The 17,735-nt window shown below is 40.6% G+C and overlaps 1 protein-coding gene across 3 annotated transcripts; it reads left to right on the plus strand.

The window, feature by feature from the left end:
• The first annotated feature begins 361 nt into the window (after window positions 1–361).
• ism2b (isthmin 2b) lies at window positions 362–17,190 on the plus strand. Of its 3 annotated transcripts, none has more exons than XM_086060410.1 (6): window positions 362–1,002; window positions 8,241–8,489; window positions 11,001–11,313; window positions 14,057–14,197; window positions 14,274–14,342; window positions 15,662–17,190. In XM_086060410.1, exons 1-6 carry the CDS (start codon window positions 892–894, stop codon window positions 16,177–16,179), a joined length of 1,401 nt encoding a protein of 466 aa, XP_085916536.1. In that variant the 5' UTR covers window positions 362–891; the 3' UTR covers window positions 16,180–17,190. The 3 variants fall into 3 exon arrangements, with proteins under 3 accessions (XP_085916536.1, XP_085916537.1, XP_085916538.1); XM_086060411.1 differs by having other exon boundaries at window positions 14,060–14,197; XM_086060412.1 differs by lacking the exon at window positions 362–1,002 and adding an exon at window positions 2,280–2,368.
• Window positions 17,191–17,735: the final 545 nt, after the last annotated feature.

Below are 17,735 nucleotides of genomic sequence, written 5' to 3' on the forward strand. Positions count from 1 at the left end.
CCAGAACCCGCGATGGAGGGCGGCCGACGCAACCAATACAAGTTTTTGTCATCCTTTCAGTTCAGGTCAGTGGTAAAGAAAAAAACAATTAATATCTGTTTGCAAATGTAAGGAATACAAGTTAAAAAAAAAAAAACAAGTTGTCAGAAAAAAATAAATAGTTAAGGAACCTGAAAAAAGCTACTTAACTAACGGAAAATCTACTTAATTAACGAAGTGGTTGTACTTAGTTACTACAGCCAACTCGCATGCATGCACATACACACACATACACACACACAGCTGTTTGCAATGAGCATCCCACCCCCACCTCCAACAGCTCCGGCCCAGTAAACTGCGTGCGTAAAAAGGCACGTTTACCGACACCGGATGGCTGGGTGGCGCGCACATTCACTCGAACCGCGCGCCAGCCGACGAACTTCAACTCTATAATGGATTCACGCATCAGACAGTTTGCGTAGACGATCTGCAAACCACGAGCTCCAGATGTCCGTGCATCGGAAGAAAACAGCCACCCACCCACGACGGAGTGACTCACGGTTTTAAAGTAGTCGAATAAGCGGTCACCGGTGCGGACGGGGAGATTTCTGCGTGGGGTTGGTTATCCGGCTCCTTTTTTGCGCTCCTACTTAAAGCCGCGCCAAAGCTGTGTGGTTTTATGGGGCAGAGAGGCGTTGAGCTGCAGCCGCCACACGCACACGCAGCCGGTGACACATATGGACAACACGCGTGCGCATCTTCATCAAGTGCCACACTTTTGGCTCGACTGAAACTCCATTTATCTTCAAAGTTGTCAACACGCCGACTCGGCGAGTGTCAAGCTTACTGACAGAGGCCTCTAAAGACTTTATTTTTGGGGACATTTTCACAAGAATCCCGTCCACGAAGAAGATGCGCCAGGAGGTGGTGAGGAGATTTCACATGTCGCTTGTCATGCTGTCCATGCTGCTGCTTAGCTTGGCCACGGGATTCCCAAGCAGACACAGAAATGCTGCTCACAAGGTACGCTTCAAAACAAACTTAACTCTCACACGAGCCCGAGTCTTTCTTGCGGTGTACATGTTTTGTTTCTGCTGAGAAATTCCTAATCAAGTGCATTTTAAATGATTCGTAATAGACTTTTGCGCAAATATCATCTATGAGCTAAATATTTAATACTAAACATTTTAAGCTGCTTTGATTTTTGGGAAGATAAAAAAAAAGCAATGATAAAAATAGACAAAAAATATATATTTAATATATACGGTGGTGGTTACTACGGACCGGGGGCCCATTCATTTTCTAGTGGCCCTCAATTTATATGCGAAACATCTGTCAAATAATAAATTTGACTTACAGAATTTTTCATGTGCAGATCAAATATTTAGCTACAACTAAAATAGTAACGTTTCTCTTTATAATGCTTCATGAATTAAAATATTTCAGTTTCAGAAGCAAAAACAAACAAACAAACCAGAGTTAAATTTGTGGGAGTTAACTTTAACTCATAAAGTAAAATGTTATTTCAAGTTAAATGGTGTTTCCCAGAGTTGGTCACTTAGAGTTAGATTAACTCTACAGAGTGTTAGAGTAACTTTACCTCTGCACCTTTCCACTTTGAGAGGGACAAATCTGCGCCATTTTCGTCCTCCTACTTTCCTCCTTGCTGAGAAGCACTGACATTCAAACCAATGGAGTTTGGACCCATGAAGTCATTTTCACTAACAGTAGCATGCTTGAAATGCTCTTTTCTTTAGAAGTGTTCTCAACTAGTCAAGTTAAAGTTGATGGTAATACTGTACAAAGTTGGACAAAGAAGGAATGATGACATTTCACTATTTTGTTAAAAAACGGATGTACTTTTGACAGAAAAAACTGTGAGATTTGGTGGCTGTATGGCTCGGTAATTAGCATTGCTAATTTAGGATGAAACTTTTAAGGAGTCAAACTAATACTGACTGAGAGTGAAAACAGATGTGTCTGAGAAGAGTTACTCGTCTACTCATGTAGTGTTAATTGAACTCGCCTTGGTGAGTTAAAAATGTACACTCTCGCAGTGTTAAATATTTTAAGTGTGGAGCTACTCTGAAATTAATGATTAACTAAGAAAAAATGATTCTCATGAGAATCGTAATTCTCATTTAGTACAATTCAGAATCGATTTTAAATGTCCCAAAATCGATTTTATTTAAATAATTTCTACAGTTTTTTTGCCCTTTACTGGGAGCGCTGTTCATGTTGTACACGATTTGGCCACTGAGGGGCAGTGTGGTTCCGTGCGCTCTGTTACACTGTTAAGTTGTAGCCACATTAGAGAGTAGAAGGAAAAAGTCACAATCAAGTAATGACAATAAAAGTTGTTTTTTGGCAGCGTAGGAAGAGCCTGTCGGTGAGTAATGTTAGCATGCTTCTCTGTATAGATTCCCGAAGCGTTTTGTAGAAAAAGCCGTTCTTTTGAGTGATGAAAGTGCCGCGAGTAGCGCGCTAATTAGCATTAGCTCATCAGACTGGAGTAGATCGTGACGATTCTTTAAATTCTATAAATTGAAGCAGAAATCATTGTCAATCAAATTATTTTGATAAAAAATCGTTGAGAAATCCCAATCATATTAATAAAAAATAAAATTAAAAAAACTGCTTAAATAACTAATACATAATAGTTGGACGAATCTTTTGATTTCTCTGTATGTGGCCCTCAAATGAAAAAGTTTGGACATCTTGATCTACTGTGTCTATCCATCCATTAATCCATCTAACTTCATTTTATAATACAACAGAGGGCAATCCTGTCTTTGTTCCACAATGAGCAAATTCATCCACATTCTTAACAACAAAACGATAAAACATCTAAAATTAGCTCCACTGAGAGATTCCTTCACAGTCCACTTATTTCCTCAATGGTTCCACCTCTCTGACCTAATATAGTAAAGTTAGTCATGTGGCTCGACTATAACAAATACATCATTCTTTCTTGCACGCGTACACACATCAATTTTAGTGGCCCTTTAGAAAGTGTTTTTGTTGCACGTGCAGATCTTCAGATCAAAGTGTGTTTGTGTCAGGGTTCAGTTGATGTTCCTTCTTGTGTGGCCTCCCATGGATGCTCCGTTGCCCCCCCCCAAAAAAAGGCTGCAGTTGTACCTTGACTGTGAGCAACGGTGTGTGTGTCCGTAAGTGCTGGATGGAGAGATTAGTAGAGGAAAGAGGAGGAGGGCAAGCCCAGTAACGATATGCTTATGTAACCAGAATAAGGCCACCCCTCGGAATCTGTCGCGCTGCAGCTCGGGTCAAGTGTCATTCGTCCGATTGTTTACGTTAGCCTTTTTTGCGTTAATGTGGAATTTCCTGTTTTGGGGTTCCCCACCTACATAACACAAGAGGAGTGGAATATTGAGATCTTTTGCCCTTGTCTGTTTTCCCATCCTGACCTCCGCGACCTCGCCCTGATTCTGCCATCCGTTTGTTTTCACTTTTTGCCCTCTTGCAAAAGATGGCGATCAAAGGAGGGGGGGGGGGCAGCAGCAGTTTATTGTTCTTCGGTAATGGTTTGGAAAGAGCAAAGTACAGAGGCCTTTGATATGTGCATGCACATAAATCAGAGCTGCCTCGCTGCTCTGCTCGCCTTCGCCACACCCCTCCGACTTGATCCCTCACCTCATCCCATCTTCACTTCACTTCACTCTGGGTTTATATGTCTTCTTAGACCTTTTTATATCAACATAAAACCAATTACACATTGTGGATTTAAAAATATGGAGGATCAAAAGTGCCCAAATTGAAAATAAATAAATGACTAAAAGTGAAAATAAAAACGTATATATAAAAAAAATATATATATATATATATATATATATATATATATATATAAATGGAAATAAAAACTACAAAATATATATAAATATATTATATTTATTTATATTTTTTTAATCTCGTTTTTTATTTTTTTATTTTTTTTACATTTATTTATTTAGGGATACATATTTTTGTTGTTTTTATTTTCATGTATACTTATTTTTGTATTCAATTTTTAAATTATATTTTTTATATTCGTTAAAATTTTCACTTTTAGTAATTTATTTATTTATTTAGTAATTTATTTCTTTTTCATTTTGGCAGTTTTGGTCCTCCATATAAAACAACCTCATAATTTGCCTTTAAATCCGCTAGCTTAACGCTAACACACGTTGATAAACAAATAGCATGTATGTGGTGCCGTTGTTACACTCTAAGGAACAAATAATTGAAAATAGATGATTTTTCTAACATTTTCATATTGATGCAGAATTCTTAGACCCCTTGTTACTCTGTCACAATGTATTTATGTTAACTGCTTGATCTGAACGCCAACTCCAAAATGAATCTGTCTTTAGAACGGAATATATGATTATTGTGTTCAATGTTAAATTAATCAAAAATCATTACTTTCACAACATGGTAAACGAACAACACGGCTGACAAGAAGTATTTTTTTGGCAAATAACAAGAAACAGGAAAACAACACCTTTACACTTTCACTAAAGGAAATAAAAATACTAGGGGTGTCAAAATTAGTGCGTTAATTTTGACTTAATTTAAAATTCCTTTAACGCCACAATTTTTTTAAATGCACTATTAATGACCGCCCCTTGGAAAGCCTGTACTGGGTGAATTCCAGTCGCAACGCAGCAGACACGTCCATGTCAAAATTTAGCAGTAATACATTTAATAAAAATGTATTTGTGGAGACTGGGGTCAAGTTGTATTTTACCATTTTTAAAATGTGCAGAATTTCACAAGTTACTTCATGTAAAAGATTAAATAGCTCTTAATGTGAAAAGAACAATGCACATTCTCACCAATGTCTCAAAAATGCAATTATGCCATCTAGTGGCAGAAGAAATGACCTCAAAACAAATCCATATAAAAGTTTTTTTTACAGTACAGTACATCTTTTCAAATTCAACTCCATTTTATGAATTATTATGAAATTACTGTATCAGTGACTAAAAGATGCAGCTATATTTCTATTAGTTAAAAAAAATCCACACTTTTATGTTAACAAGAGTATGAAAACTTGTAAATGTACATTTTATTGTACATTTAGAGCTGATATAAAGTTTGTGATGAATCGCGAGTTAACTATTGAAGCCATGCGATTAATTAGGATAAAATATTGTAATCGCCTGACGCCCCTCGAAAATACACAACAGTATGAAAAGTAAACAAAAACATTGCCTGAATCTCTGGACAAGATTTGTGTGAGTGTAAACGCTGTCTTGAGGCCAGGCGGAGGTCCCCGACTGCATCGTTCCTGTTAAACACGCCGCATGCCGTCAGACTTTGGGCCTTTGATCAGAACGGAGGAGGCGGAGGAGGAGAGCAAGATCACAGAAGGAGGGGGGGATGATATACAATGTAGAAGAACACAGGATCCAGATGTGTAGCAGGATGAGATGAGCAAGATGTGAAAGCATGCAGACTCACATGTGACGCCGGAGTTTTTGTAGGTGTGAGGGCACGTGTGAGTTGATGGCGAGGCAATGTTAATAACCGGAATGTAAATGACTGTATTTCACCCGATAGTGGCCAGAGGGATTTACAGTTTTCATTTGCAGAGTGACAGGTGCTGTGAAAGGAGGCCTTGATTTGTACAAATACTTTTCTAAAGGGTGAAGCTGCCAGCTGATTGGTCAACAAATAATTGCTACTTCCGAACGGAATGTGCCTAACATCAATGTGTGTCGTTTTATTGGTGTTTCATATAAGTACACGTACCTAGCTAAACAGAACTGTACATCTACAGGGAGTGCTCAAGTTACGAAGTTCCGTTCCTACGCTGGCAATGTAACCCGAATTCTAGGTCTTCATACTTTTGTTAACAAAAGTGGAAAAAAATGTTAAACTTATAGAAATAAAGTGAAATTTTGACATGTATCTGCCGTCAATGGCAGTGAATGAGTTAAAGTCAATATTTACATTACAAATACTTAGTAGTACACTAATTTCACTGATCTGAATATATGACTGGATAGCCGATAGCCCATACACGCCCCTGCAAGACATTGAAGCGACAGGGCGGCCATCTTGCTCCTCCAATTTCGCAAGCAGACTACTATATAAACTATACAGTATACATAAGGATTAGACATATACATCTGTACATTTTGCCACATGCTTTGTCACATGCTGTTGACTGAAAATGACATCACAGTTGCTCAGGTAACAACCAAACGTAGCTCATCTTCAGAAAACCGACAAAACAGACTATTGGCTTAATTTGCAATTTGAGCCGCCATGTTCAGACTGTAAATGCCGATTAGCAAATCACATTCAAAGGGAATGAGAAGAGCGACTCTGATTGGCTATAAATTAAGTTGGTTGTGGACATTCCCACGCCAGACACCCCTTTTTCATATCCGCAAATGCACTCATTTGCCAAATTACCAACACCGGGTCTAACCTGCCTCCACCAAGAGTTTTATCATGCACTACACAGGATTTTCACCGTTCCTGAAAATAGAGCCCTTTATGCTCATATACAGCAGGGGCTCATGTCAGTCATTTTGAGGCTTCAAGATTTGGAATAAAAATGATTATCTTCAACTAAAATGTGAATCTACAAAAGAAAACGAGATTTTAGACTCGCCAAAACCAAGTCTAAGTGGCGTTTTTTTTTTTTTAATGAGGCATTTTATGTTAAAACATTCCGCGTTTGCTTGAGGCAGGGTCAATTAGAATGGAAGCCCAGTTTACTGAAGCGAGGAGGGAAAAAAATGAACATTTGATGAGTTTGTAATTCTACCGTGCATGATTAGCATCAACCTTGCTGCCTATATTTGCGGCCAGGGCGGCTTCTGTTCATGTGTCATTCATCATGCTTGACAAGCTTCTTCGCTAAACGGCCTTTTTGTGTTTGACCCTGCACATAAGTTCTTTATGGGACAATCACGGGCCCTGAGTAGAAAGTACGTCCTGTTCTGGATGCCATAACTGTAAATCATCAGCCGTTTGGTCATTAATGTAGACATTTCCTCTGGTAGCCCCCTCCTCAGCTACCACTGGTCTATGTAGGCCACAAACTGGTACAATCGTCAAATTCCACTCCCCTCCTATGTTTAGGTCAGTTTAGCGTGCTGACAATGACACAGATCCAAGTGAATTGGTGGGGGGGAGGTTTTTTTTTGGGGGGGGGGGGCATCGTTAGTGGCAATCGGTTTCCAGTACTGATTATTATTTACATTGATTCTATTCTTGTCCAATCATTCTTCCAGTAAGGTTAAAATAAGTGGTGGATGTTCACATACACAAGCACAGGGGTCTCACGCCTCCCAGGCCCTCTCATTAAAGCTAAAAGAGGATCTTTCTGGCACAGACCCCTCTTTGTCCAAGGCCTGGATGCCATGACTGTTGTGGGAAAAAAAAAAAGAGAATGAAATACACCAAGGCCGGTTAGTCACTTGGCTGCTAAGACGGATGCCTCGGGGTCTCTTTTGAACAATCTGCAAAGACATTTTTCACATTTCTTCTGAAAAAGAAATCATCTGGAATACTGACTCATATACTTGTAATCATGATGCCAACATTTTGGAACGCATTGTCATGGCCACTAAGAAAAATGTAACCGATATATGTAGCATGTCTAATTAGAGCTGTCCAAATTAATCCACAACTATTTTAATGATCGTGTAATCGTTTGGAGCCATTTTAATGAATGTAAAAGTGTTCAAATTCTCTGATTTCAACATATCAACCGTAATTGTTCACTGATTTCTGTAGTCTTTGATGAAAGAAGACTGATTATCTTCTGTATTTAATCAAAATAAGACATTTGCAAACATCTGTTTTTACTTTGGTAAACAATGACCGAACCGGTAACATAGTACAACATCCATCTACCCTTTTTTTTTTAAATCACTATATGAATACAAAGTACAAAATAAACACCAATCACTGGTTAATAAACAGTAATCAGGGGGGAGATGCATTTGTAATACATTTTAAAGCAAAATTAAAATGAATCTGATTAGTCGATTAATCGATTGAATAATCCGATTTTAACAGTAATTATTCACTTATTTCTGTAGTCATTCATGAAAGAAGCCTGATTATCTTCTGTGTTTAATCCAAATAAGACATTTACAAACACTTTTATGCAAAATGAAAATGAATCCAATTAGTTAATTAATCGTTTGGATAGATTAATTGATTGTAAAAAATATTCGATAGTGACAGCACTATGTTTAATGGAATAAATCACTATTGAAACTGCTGTTCACACGCAGGGTCACGGCCACCCAATTCACAGCGGCGGGATCCAGTATGACCCTGACGCCTTGGAGAAGCAGAACCAGGTGCAAAGTGTGCCGGATCCCCACAGCCATCAGAGAAAGTGGACCCACCCTCAGCACCGCTCTGTTGGAGTACTTCCTCAGCCGGAACCCGAGGAGGAGACCAAGCCCTTCATCCTGGATTTGAAGAACTTCCCGGACCTGGCTAATGCTGATTTGAACTCTCAGAACCCCAACATACAGGTGAATTGTGTTCATTCTCAACTTGAGTTATTGTGACGCTTGTGTACGTGCGCGCGTGCGTGTTAGCTTACTACAGCTAACAAAATATCACAAATCATTCATCATCCTTGCCTGTAAAATAACATGCACCAAAAAGTCCCTTTACATCCGCACTGTCGCATCCAAGATGACTCACGGAGGTAATGAGAAGTAGTTGCTTGGAACAAATGCTCACATTTATCGGTAGTGCCTAAATGCTCACGTCTGGCTGGCTTGTGCGCATCCAAGGAGAGGGGAAGCCTGACGATATCGTCAGCGGAGGCGTCGTTACGCGCTTCATTTCTTGTTACGACATCGGAAGAAGTGAAGCTAAACGGTCACTGATGCCAAAGATCTCAAGGTCAGGAACAGGTCAAAGTCTATATATGGATTTTTCAGACCAATACCAGTAGGAGTACTCAAATGATTGAGTAGTCACTGATACAGATACCAAGTATCGATACCACGACACTACTACAGTACTTTTGACATATCAAATTTCTAAAACAAAAACAATGACAGATAAGTAAAACCTATTTATCACATTATAGCATTTCCCCTTATAATTGCATTAAATTAATGACAGTTTTCTATTCTTCTAATTGATCATTCCTAAACAGTCACTATTATTCACCCATCCCTAATGAATACCCTGCATAAAAGACACAAACAAGAAGGTACTGTAGGTAATAACTTCAAGCCGAATTCCCCCCAACCATTTTTGAAGCTATTAACAAGGCTGCCCCATGTGGCCTGTTTTTGCAATATATGTGTATATATATACATATATATATATATATATGTATATATATTAGGGGTGTGAATTGCCTAGTACCCGGCGATTCGATTCGTATCGCGATTCATAGGTCACGATTCGATACCGATTAACCCCGATATGAATCTATAAATCGATTATTGCGAGAATTTTTTTTAACTCACATTTAGAAAATACTCATCAGTAAACTTGTACATGTACACTGTAAGATTTGTATGAAAATGTATTTATTTATCTAAATCCAGGCTTATAACTGAACCACTGCATTTAACAAACCGGTTGCAGTCTGTTTCATGTTTGAACAGCACTGAAATAAAATATTAAGTCCTAATGCTCCATTAATATAACATTCTTCCATGCTTAATGTGTGAATCCAACCCCAAGTAAGATGTTTTGTTGTTGTAAGTTGATGTTTAAAAATTGATTATATATATATATATATATATATATATATATATATATGCAAAATGTTTCAATTAGAAAGCTGACTTGTGTACTGTTAAACTCATTTAGAATTTTTGGAGAAGAAAAATGATGACATCAACTGATATTTCACTATGACAGAGTGGACATGTTAAACTGGACAACATCCAACTTGACGCTCATGTTGAAAATTTTGAAACGTAAGTGTAAATTGGCCTAAGCCAATGAATGTTTCAGCACTGAAATCATCAGAAGGCCTCTGAAGGGGCAGTGGCGCCATTATGACAGGATGGACAGCAGTTTCAGGGACACATGCAAAATGTTCAATATGGCTACGGAAATAGAATGTACATTAGTAAAATGACAAATTTAAACAAATAACATGTAAAAAAAAAAAACTAATTAATTAATGTATACATCTTACAATACATTTTTACAGAAGAAGATTAGGGCCAGTGAAGAGAAAAGAAGGTTGGCAGGATTCTGACTTTATTCTGAGAATTCTGACAAGTGAGAATTGTGACTTTAAAGTCAGAATTCTGACTTTAATCTCAGAATCCGACTTTAATCTCAGAATTTTGACTTTAAAGAATTCAGAATAAAGTCAGAATTCTAATTTCAAAGTGAAAATTGTGACAATTCTCACATTAAAGTCACAATTCTTTGATTAAAGTGAGAATTCTGAGAATAAAGTCAGAATTCTCGAAAATTCTGACTTTAAAGTGAGAATTCTGACTTTATTTAGTGTTACTATTGTTTTCATTTTTAAGGTCACAGTTCTGAGATTAATGTCGGATTCTGAGATTAAAATCAGAATTTTGACTTTAAAGCCACAATTCTGAAAATAAAGTGAGAATCTTGCCAAACTTTTTTTTTCACTCTCTTCACTGGCCCTAATCCTCTTCCATACATTTTAAAGGGGAAGTCAACACAAACATTTCTTTACAATAATATGTTATATGCAATGCAACTGACCAACGGCCAATCACAGATGTGGCCATGTGACATTCGCAAGCTGAGCCGCGATTGTTCGTTTCCAGAGTCCTGAGCAACTGTGATGTCATTTTCAGTCGACAGCAAGTAACAAAATGGCCGCCCCCTCAGATGGGCAAAACAGGTGGATTTTGCCGCTTCATTCTTGTTCCACAAACACAATATTAATCAAAATAATGTGTATCCCATTTTGTAAACACATTTTTGGGTCACTTTACGATCATTGCAGCAAATGTTTGCCACCATTTTCATGATGACTGAGCAATTCAGATGAGGACTTTATACTGACGGTGTCAATGCAGGTCACCATTGAGGTGGTGGATGACCCACAAATGGAGGTGGAGATGGACCTGGCCAAGGACAACGACTGGATACCGTCCTCTTCCTCGTCTCCCTCTTCGTCAGTCGAATGGCTGGGAGGAAAGAAGCTTTTCTGGCCTCTTTTCTGGAGTTACACCGACTCCGGCGAGGACAGCAACAGCCGCTCGACCGTCGACGAGGAAGAGGAGGAAGATTATTCTCTCTACGGCAGCGAGGAGCCCTCACTCAGCGGAGTGGGTGGCGATTGGGGTAGTTACTGGAACGAAGGCTGGGACCCAGTGCAGACCTACTATGGTAAGTGTTTGCTTACTTGACAGGGGTGGCAAAAACCAGTCCAAGAAAGTAAAAACGACGACAGAGTTTGACAAATCGGCCCTTTCTGGACTTTGAACTCAAAGAAGAAACGTGCAAAGGGCAACATTTTGGAATTTGCGAGCGATAATGGGAATGGCCGAACGATGTAGAACGACAAAGTGTTTTTCGGAAGGCCGCATGACAAACGGTCCCAGAGCAGCAAACAATGTCGGCGTGCGAGGGCAGGACGATCACTCGACCATCCAAACATTGCGGCTTCTGGCCGCTTTGAAGTCGACACTGGTGGCGATGGTCGCCTTTTGAAGATGGCTCCGATGCGCTCGCTAATGGCAGCGTGAGGCGGCCACTGTTCTCGGAGACAAAACAGCCCTCTGCTTGTGGACAATTAGAGGGCACATTGGGAACGCAGACTGACAGGGGCCATTCCGATGGCCCTTTCATCCTTCCCCGGGTCCCCACGGGCTCCCCCAGCATCCAAACGGCCCTCGCTGCCCTCCGCCGCTCAGCCTTTTGAGCCAGTTCAAGAATTTCTAAGGGGGGGAGGGCTTGATGGGTTCCACATAACTTCTACAGATATCCTTCCTCCTCTGTTTTGCCTGATCTGAAAATATTGTGTCAGCTTGTACGCATACTGTACCGACTAGGAAAACTTGGATATTGTTAAAGGGGGAAGTCAACAACATATAAATGTGCCCCCGCTAGTCTAAACACGGCATTCTGATTAATATTGCAATTTTGCGTGCCGTTCCGGCGTCCCAGTTTTTTTTTGTCTAGTCAGCAAACCAATTGTTTAGGCCTTGTGTATGTTAGTCACGCAGTTGTCATAGCAACTCATACAATAAATTAAAAAGGAATTTAACTGTTAAATTCCTTCCCATTTACTTTCACATTCTCATCCGCATGTAATCGCTAGCACGTGTGTTCTGCCATACCGAAACTAGAACTACTTCCTGCTTCTGTGTTTAAGAATTATGGGAAATGTAGTCCTAATAGCCTTTGTTGTCAGTTAGACCCAACACAAGCTAATGCTAAATCGCACAGCTAGCTTCCAAGCTGTTGAACTGTCAACCAAGATAGACTTAGCATTACGTAAAGTAATGACATAACCAGATTGGCTAGTGATTAAATTTGTTATATAGCAACTCATACGATAAATTAAAAAGGAATTTAACTGTTAAATTTTTTCCCATTTACTTTCACATTCTCATCCGCATGTAATCGCTAGCACGTGTGTTCTGCCATACCGAAACTAGAACTACTTCCTGCTTCTGTGTTTAAGAATTATGGGAAATGTAGTCCTAATAGCCTTCGTTGTTAGTCAGACTCAACACGAGCTAAGCTTTTCTGTTAAATAGCACAGCTAGCTTCCAAGCTGTTGAACTGTCAACCAGGATAGATTTAGCATTAGCTAAAGTAAAAACACAACCAGATTGACTAGCTCACTTGCATTTGTTATAAATAGTTGCTGGTGAGAATTTATTTATTGTATTGATTGGTTTTTAATTGTGAAAATCTGGTCACCCTAGTTAAGCAGCAAAATCCACCTGTTTTCATCTATCTCAGGAGGCGGCCATTTTGCCACATGCTGTCGACTGAAAATTACATCAAATTTGCTCAGGTAACGACCAATCACGGCTCAGCTTCAGAAAAGAGGTGAGCCATGATTGGTTGTTACCTGAGCCCTGAGCAACCGTGATGCCATTTTCAGTCAACAGCAAGTGACAAAATGGCCACCGCCTGAGATGGTGATCTTCACAAAATTTAAAATCGAAACACGCTGTATACAATAAATTCAATCGCGAGTCAATCTGGTTGTGTTATTACTTTTGCTAATGCTAACTCTATCTTGGTTGACAGTTAGCATACTGACCATAATTACAATTACGACATTAATCACAATATCGTGTACTAGTGAGGGCGCATAGAAGATACTATTGCCAAGAAACAGTTTGGGTTGACTTCCCTTTAAAAGAAAGAACCCATTTGATGGACTCGGCATCGGCCCAACTCACAAATAGCGGAGAAAGTTTTGAAATTGTTGGCATCACGCTGAAGCAGGTACGCCAAAAACATGTTTTGCTTGTGAACATCTCCCTCGCTGTGACGACACACGCAACAATGCCCATTAAGTGGTCACTTCTAAAGACCTAGCGCTTATAAATCAAGGATGCCTGCCATAGCTTCTTCTGTAATTAAGACGCTCCTGAGACCTCGTTCCCGTACGGCCACATGGCGAGGTGGCGACGCCCACAAAGTCAAATTGGATGCGTGCTACACCCAAGCTGGTATTTCTGCACCCGCTTCGCCTTTAATCAAGAGCGGCTTGTTTTCAGTGTTATTAACGCCACAAGAAAACGTGGCGCAGACGTGGAGAGCCGCAGCGCAGCGTCTCTCTCTAATTTCACTTCAGGCCTCTCGAAAAGAATTTGGCTCAGTATGGGAAAGGTTAGATCAAGAGAAAATGGTCACTTCTATGGAATGACACAGCCTGGAAACTTTGAACACATTCTGGCTCAAAATGCTCAAGTGCATGTTGAGTTCACTGCCAGACAAAATTTGAAAATGTTCGGGTTCATGATCCCCATAAATCCTTTGAAGATTGTTGTTTTTCACTGCCACGCTGCTCTCATCTTCGCTCTGTCAACATGTCAATTATATCGTAGCTCAAACCTCAAAAGCAGCCCGGCTACTGTTTGTCTGACTTTTCTGTTTGCGACTCCAGCAGAGAAGGAGACCGATGAGTGGACTCCGTGGTCCCCTTGTTCGGTCACGTGCGGACCCGGCGAGAAAAAGAGGACAAAGTCATGCGGCTACTCTTGCACGCTGACCGAAGCCTCAAAGTGTGACCTGGAGCCGTGTCCTGGTGAGACCACGCTCCCGCAGAAAATGGCGCTCGGCACGGTGACATTTCGCCACGTTCAACTCGGCTTTCTTCGCAGGTGAAATCAACACTGTGGGCGAGCCTTTTCCTTTCGACATGGAGAATGGCACCGAGCCATTTGGAACAGGTCAGTTAGTGGACTCGAGAATCCCTGATCACACGCATGCAGCAAGGAAATAAGAGATTAAGTATTCCTTAGATGCAAAACTTGCTACCTTCGAAATGTTTCTCCCAGTTAAAGTTTATTGCAAATTGGACAACATAAAACAAAAGAGAATTCAACTTTGGATTTTTGAACACCATAATATTCAACCCAACAACGTAATTTTGTCTCACAAACGTCAGCTAGCTTGATGCTAACATATAATGTGAAACGCCGTAGATGTTGCGCGAAATTGGAAAGCTTCGAACGACTGCTACTTAACCCACACAGAACAGCAACACTTACAAATCAAGGTTATGACAATTTGGATTTTTCTTTACAGTTAGGTTTTATTTTCGTTTTGACTTTTATTTATTTTTTCATTCAGTTAGTTTCAATTCATTTTTTTTGTGATTATTTATTTATTATTATTATTTTACTTATGTTATTATATTTTGTATTAGTTTTAGTTTTTAGTTGTTTTTTTATATATGGCGTACTTGTGGAGTGCAAGATTTTAAAAAAATCACTGAGTATTGTGTAGAGTAAACAACAATTCGTACATGACTGTTGGACCTTCTTTCTTGTGTATGGCCGTATAGTCATACCAAAATTTGAGTAAATCCCGAAAGCTAAAGTATGAAATTAATTGAGAAGGACGAGAACAATACTTTTTCGATGTAGTAATAGTTAGTTGTAGTTAGTTTTATAAATGTAAAATGTCGAAGTGTTCTTGTTTTAAATCTATTTCGTTAAAGCGGAATCGACCCCACCAATCATTTTTTTTTTGACAATAATATGTTCTATTCAGCCCCACTAGTCTAAATATGGTATTCTGTTTAATAAATATATATAATATATATGAGTTAAGCAACAAAATCCAGCCGCTTATAACCATCTGATGGGGCGGCCATTTTGCCACTTGCTGTCGACTGAAGATGACATCACAGTTGCTCAGGTCTCAGGTAACAACCAATCACAGCTCAGCTTCAGAAAACAAGTGAGCTGTGATTGGTCGTTGCCTGAGCCCTGTGCAACTGTGATGTCATCGACAGCAAGTGGCAAAATGGCCGCCCACTGAGATGGATAAAAACAGCTGGATTTTGCTTCATAACTCATATTCCACAAATGTCATATTCATCAGAATGTCATGTCTAGACTAGTGAGGTCCCATATAACATATTATTGTCAAGAAATGTTTCTGGTTGACTTCCACTTCAAAGAAATAGTTTTTTCACTGTTAGCTAATGATAACGGCAGCCAGCGGTGCACATGTTCATGCGATGTCGTCCTCTTTGCTGCAGATGTGGACAGCTGTGAAAAGTGGCTGAACTGCAAGAGTGACTTCCTCCAGAGGTACCTCCGCCAGGTGTTCCTGGAGCTACCCAGCTGCCCTTGCACCTTCCCCTCCGAAGTGGCCTACACGGTGGTCAGCATCTACGACGACTCTCACGGTCGGACGTTCCGATGGCGCGACGCCAGCGGTCCCAAGGAGCGCCTCGACATCTACAAGCCGTCGGCCCGCGGCTGCATCCGCTCGGCGCTCTCCGGCGACTCGTCCACGCTGGCAGCGCAGCACTGCTGCTACGACGACCGCGGCCGGCTCATCACGAGGGGGAAAGGCGCCGGCATGCCCAACCTGATCAGCACCGAGTTCTCGCCGGAGCTGCACTTCAAAGTGGACGTGCTGCCCTGGATCCTGTGTAAGGGAGACTGGAGCCGCTTCCATGCCGTGCGGCCGCCAAATAACGGGCTGACGTGTGCGGAGAACCCCCATGAAGATGTGTTCATGAATGAATTGGAGGAGGCCAGGGAGTACTGACGGACTGCAGCCAAATTGACTCCCTACCTTTAAAAGTCATGTACTGTTTGTCCCAAGCATGCGGAAGCCATTTTTCATGCAGTACCAAGAGAACACCTTCCCCAATCTCCTCCCAGGCTCCATTGCAGAGGTGGCAAATTCAAGTCCAGAAAGTAAAAACCCTGCCACAGTTTGGCGTTAGCCTCTTGTGTTAGCTAGCTAGCTAGCTAGCTCCCTCGCAGGTAACTGAGCACCCTTTCCAACACTTTCTGGACCTGGATTTGGCAACTCTGCTCCATTGAAGGAAGTGAATGGCACAAGTGGCAGAAAATAACTAATTGGAGCGCCGTATATTCGGTTTTGTATATGCTACACTCTTAAAGTAGCACTAAGGAACTTTTCAACCATAATCTAATTTTTTCATAACACTTCTGATGAAACATTGACTTAAAATTAGTTGAATGTTACCTTTGCCATGGCCTGAGGGGGTCTGTATCATTTCTACTGGCACTAAGCAACTTTGAGGAGGATGGTACGAACACTGCCACACAAAAAAACTACAAATGTGCTGATTGCTTTATGGCACACGTCACTTACCCCTTTCCCCATTCGTTACAAAGACGGAAGTCAATTTGAATGTCGATGTACGATTACTGCTTTCCTGGCAGAAGATGCAAAACAACTGAAAAGTTTTGAGGAGACTTAAAAGAAAAAAAAGGGAAGCTACCCGGATAAAAGGACAGTCAAGGATCAACATTGGCCTGGCTTTGGCGTGAGCTCAAAAACGACGAGTGCGCTTGTCCTCATGGGAAATATGGTCTTCCTTCAGGCATAACATTACCGCTTTTGTCCATATGGCGCCGCTATAGTCAAAGTTAACTGAAAGTTCCTTAGTTTATGCTTTAAAGGAGAAGTCAACGTTAAACATTTGACATAAACATTTATGAAGCAAAATCCAGTTTTTGTCCGGGGGCGGTCATTTTGCCACTTGCTGTCAACTGAAGATGACATCACAGTTGTGCAGGGTTCTGGCAACGACCAATCACAGCTCACCTGTTTTCTGAAGCTGAGCTATGATTGGTTGTTACCTGACACCTGAGCAACTGTGACGTCATCTTCAGTTGACAGCAAATGGCAAAATGGCCGCCCCCTGAGATGGATAAAAACGGCTGGATTTTGCTGCTTAACTCATATTCCACTAATGTAATATTATTCAGAATGTCATGTTTAGACTAGTGAGGTCACATGTAACATATTATTGTCAATAATTGTTTTTTGGGGGGTTGACTTCCCCTTTAAACTGATGGATCAATTTAACCCAGTTAGTGTCTTTCATCAGGAGAAAAACACGAAGTGGGTGCCAAAGAGTTGAAAAGCCGTGTTTGGTGCCTGTGTTCATCCAACCCCCTTCGTCTTTATGGTGCATGTGTATAAACCCAAGCTCCCGTGCTTCTATCATGTTTGCGTCTCGACCATGTTCTCAGGGGGACTCCAAAAGTAACCGCTATGAAAAAGATGTCGTCCATTTACCTCGACAGTATCAGGTCATCCAGATGAACAGATGATGCTTTTTGTTC

Source organism: Leptonotus elevatus, chromosome 18 (assembly GCF_054856555.1).
Source record: "Leptonotus elevatus isolate MCC_2025b chromosome 18, RoL_Lele_1.0, whole genome shotgun sequence".
Taxonomy (NCBI): domain Eukaryota; kingdom Metazoa; phylum Chordata; class Actinopteri; order Syngnathiformes; family Syngnathidae; genus Leptonotus; species Leptonotus elevatus.

Coding starts and splice junctions, on each gene's coding strand:
- ism2b (XM_086060410.1), top strand. CDS start 892: ATGCGCCAGGAGGTGGTGAGGAGATTTCACATGTCGCTTGTCATGCTG. Junction 1,003..8,240: donor ACAGAAATGCTGCTCACAAG/GTACGCTTCAAA, acceptor GTTCACACGCAG/GGTCACGGCCACCCAATTCA. Junction 14,198..14,273: donor TGACCTGGAGCCGTGTCCTG/GTGAGACCACGC, acceptor CTTTCTTCGCAG/GTGAAATCAACACTGTGGGC.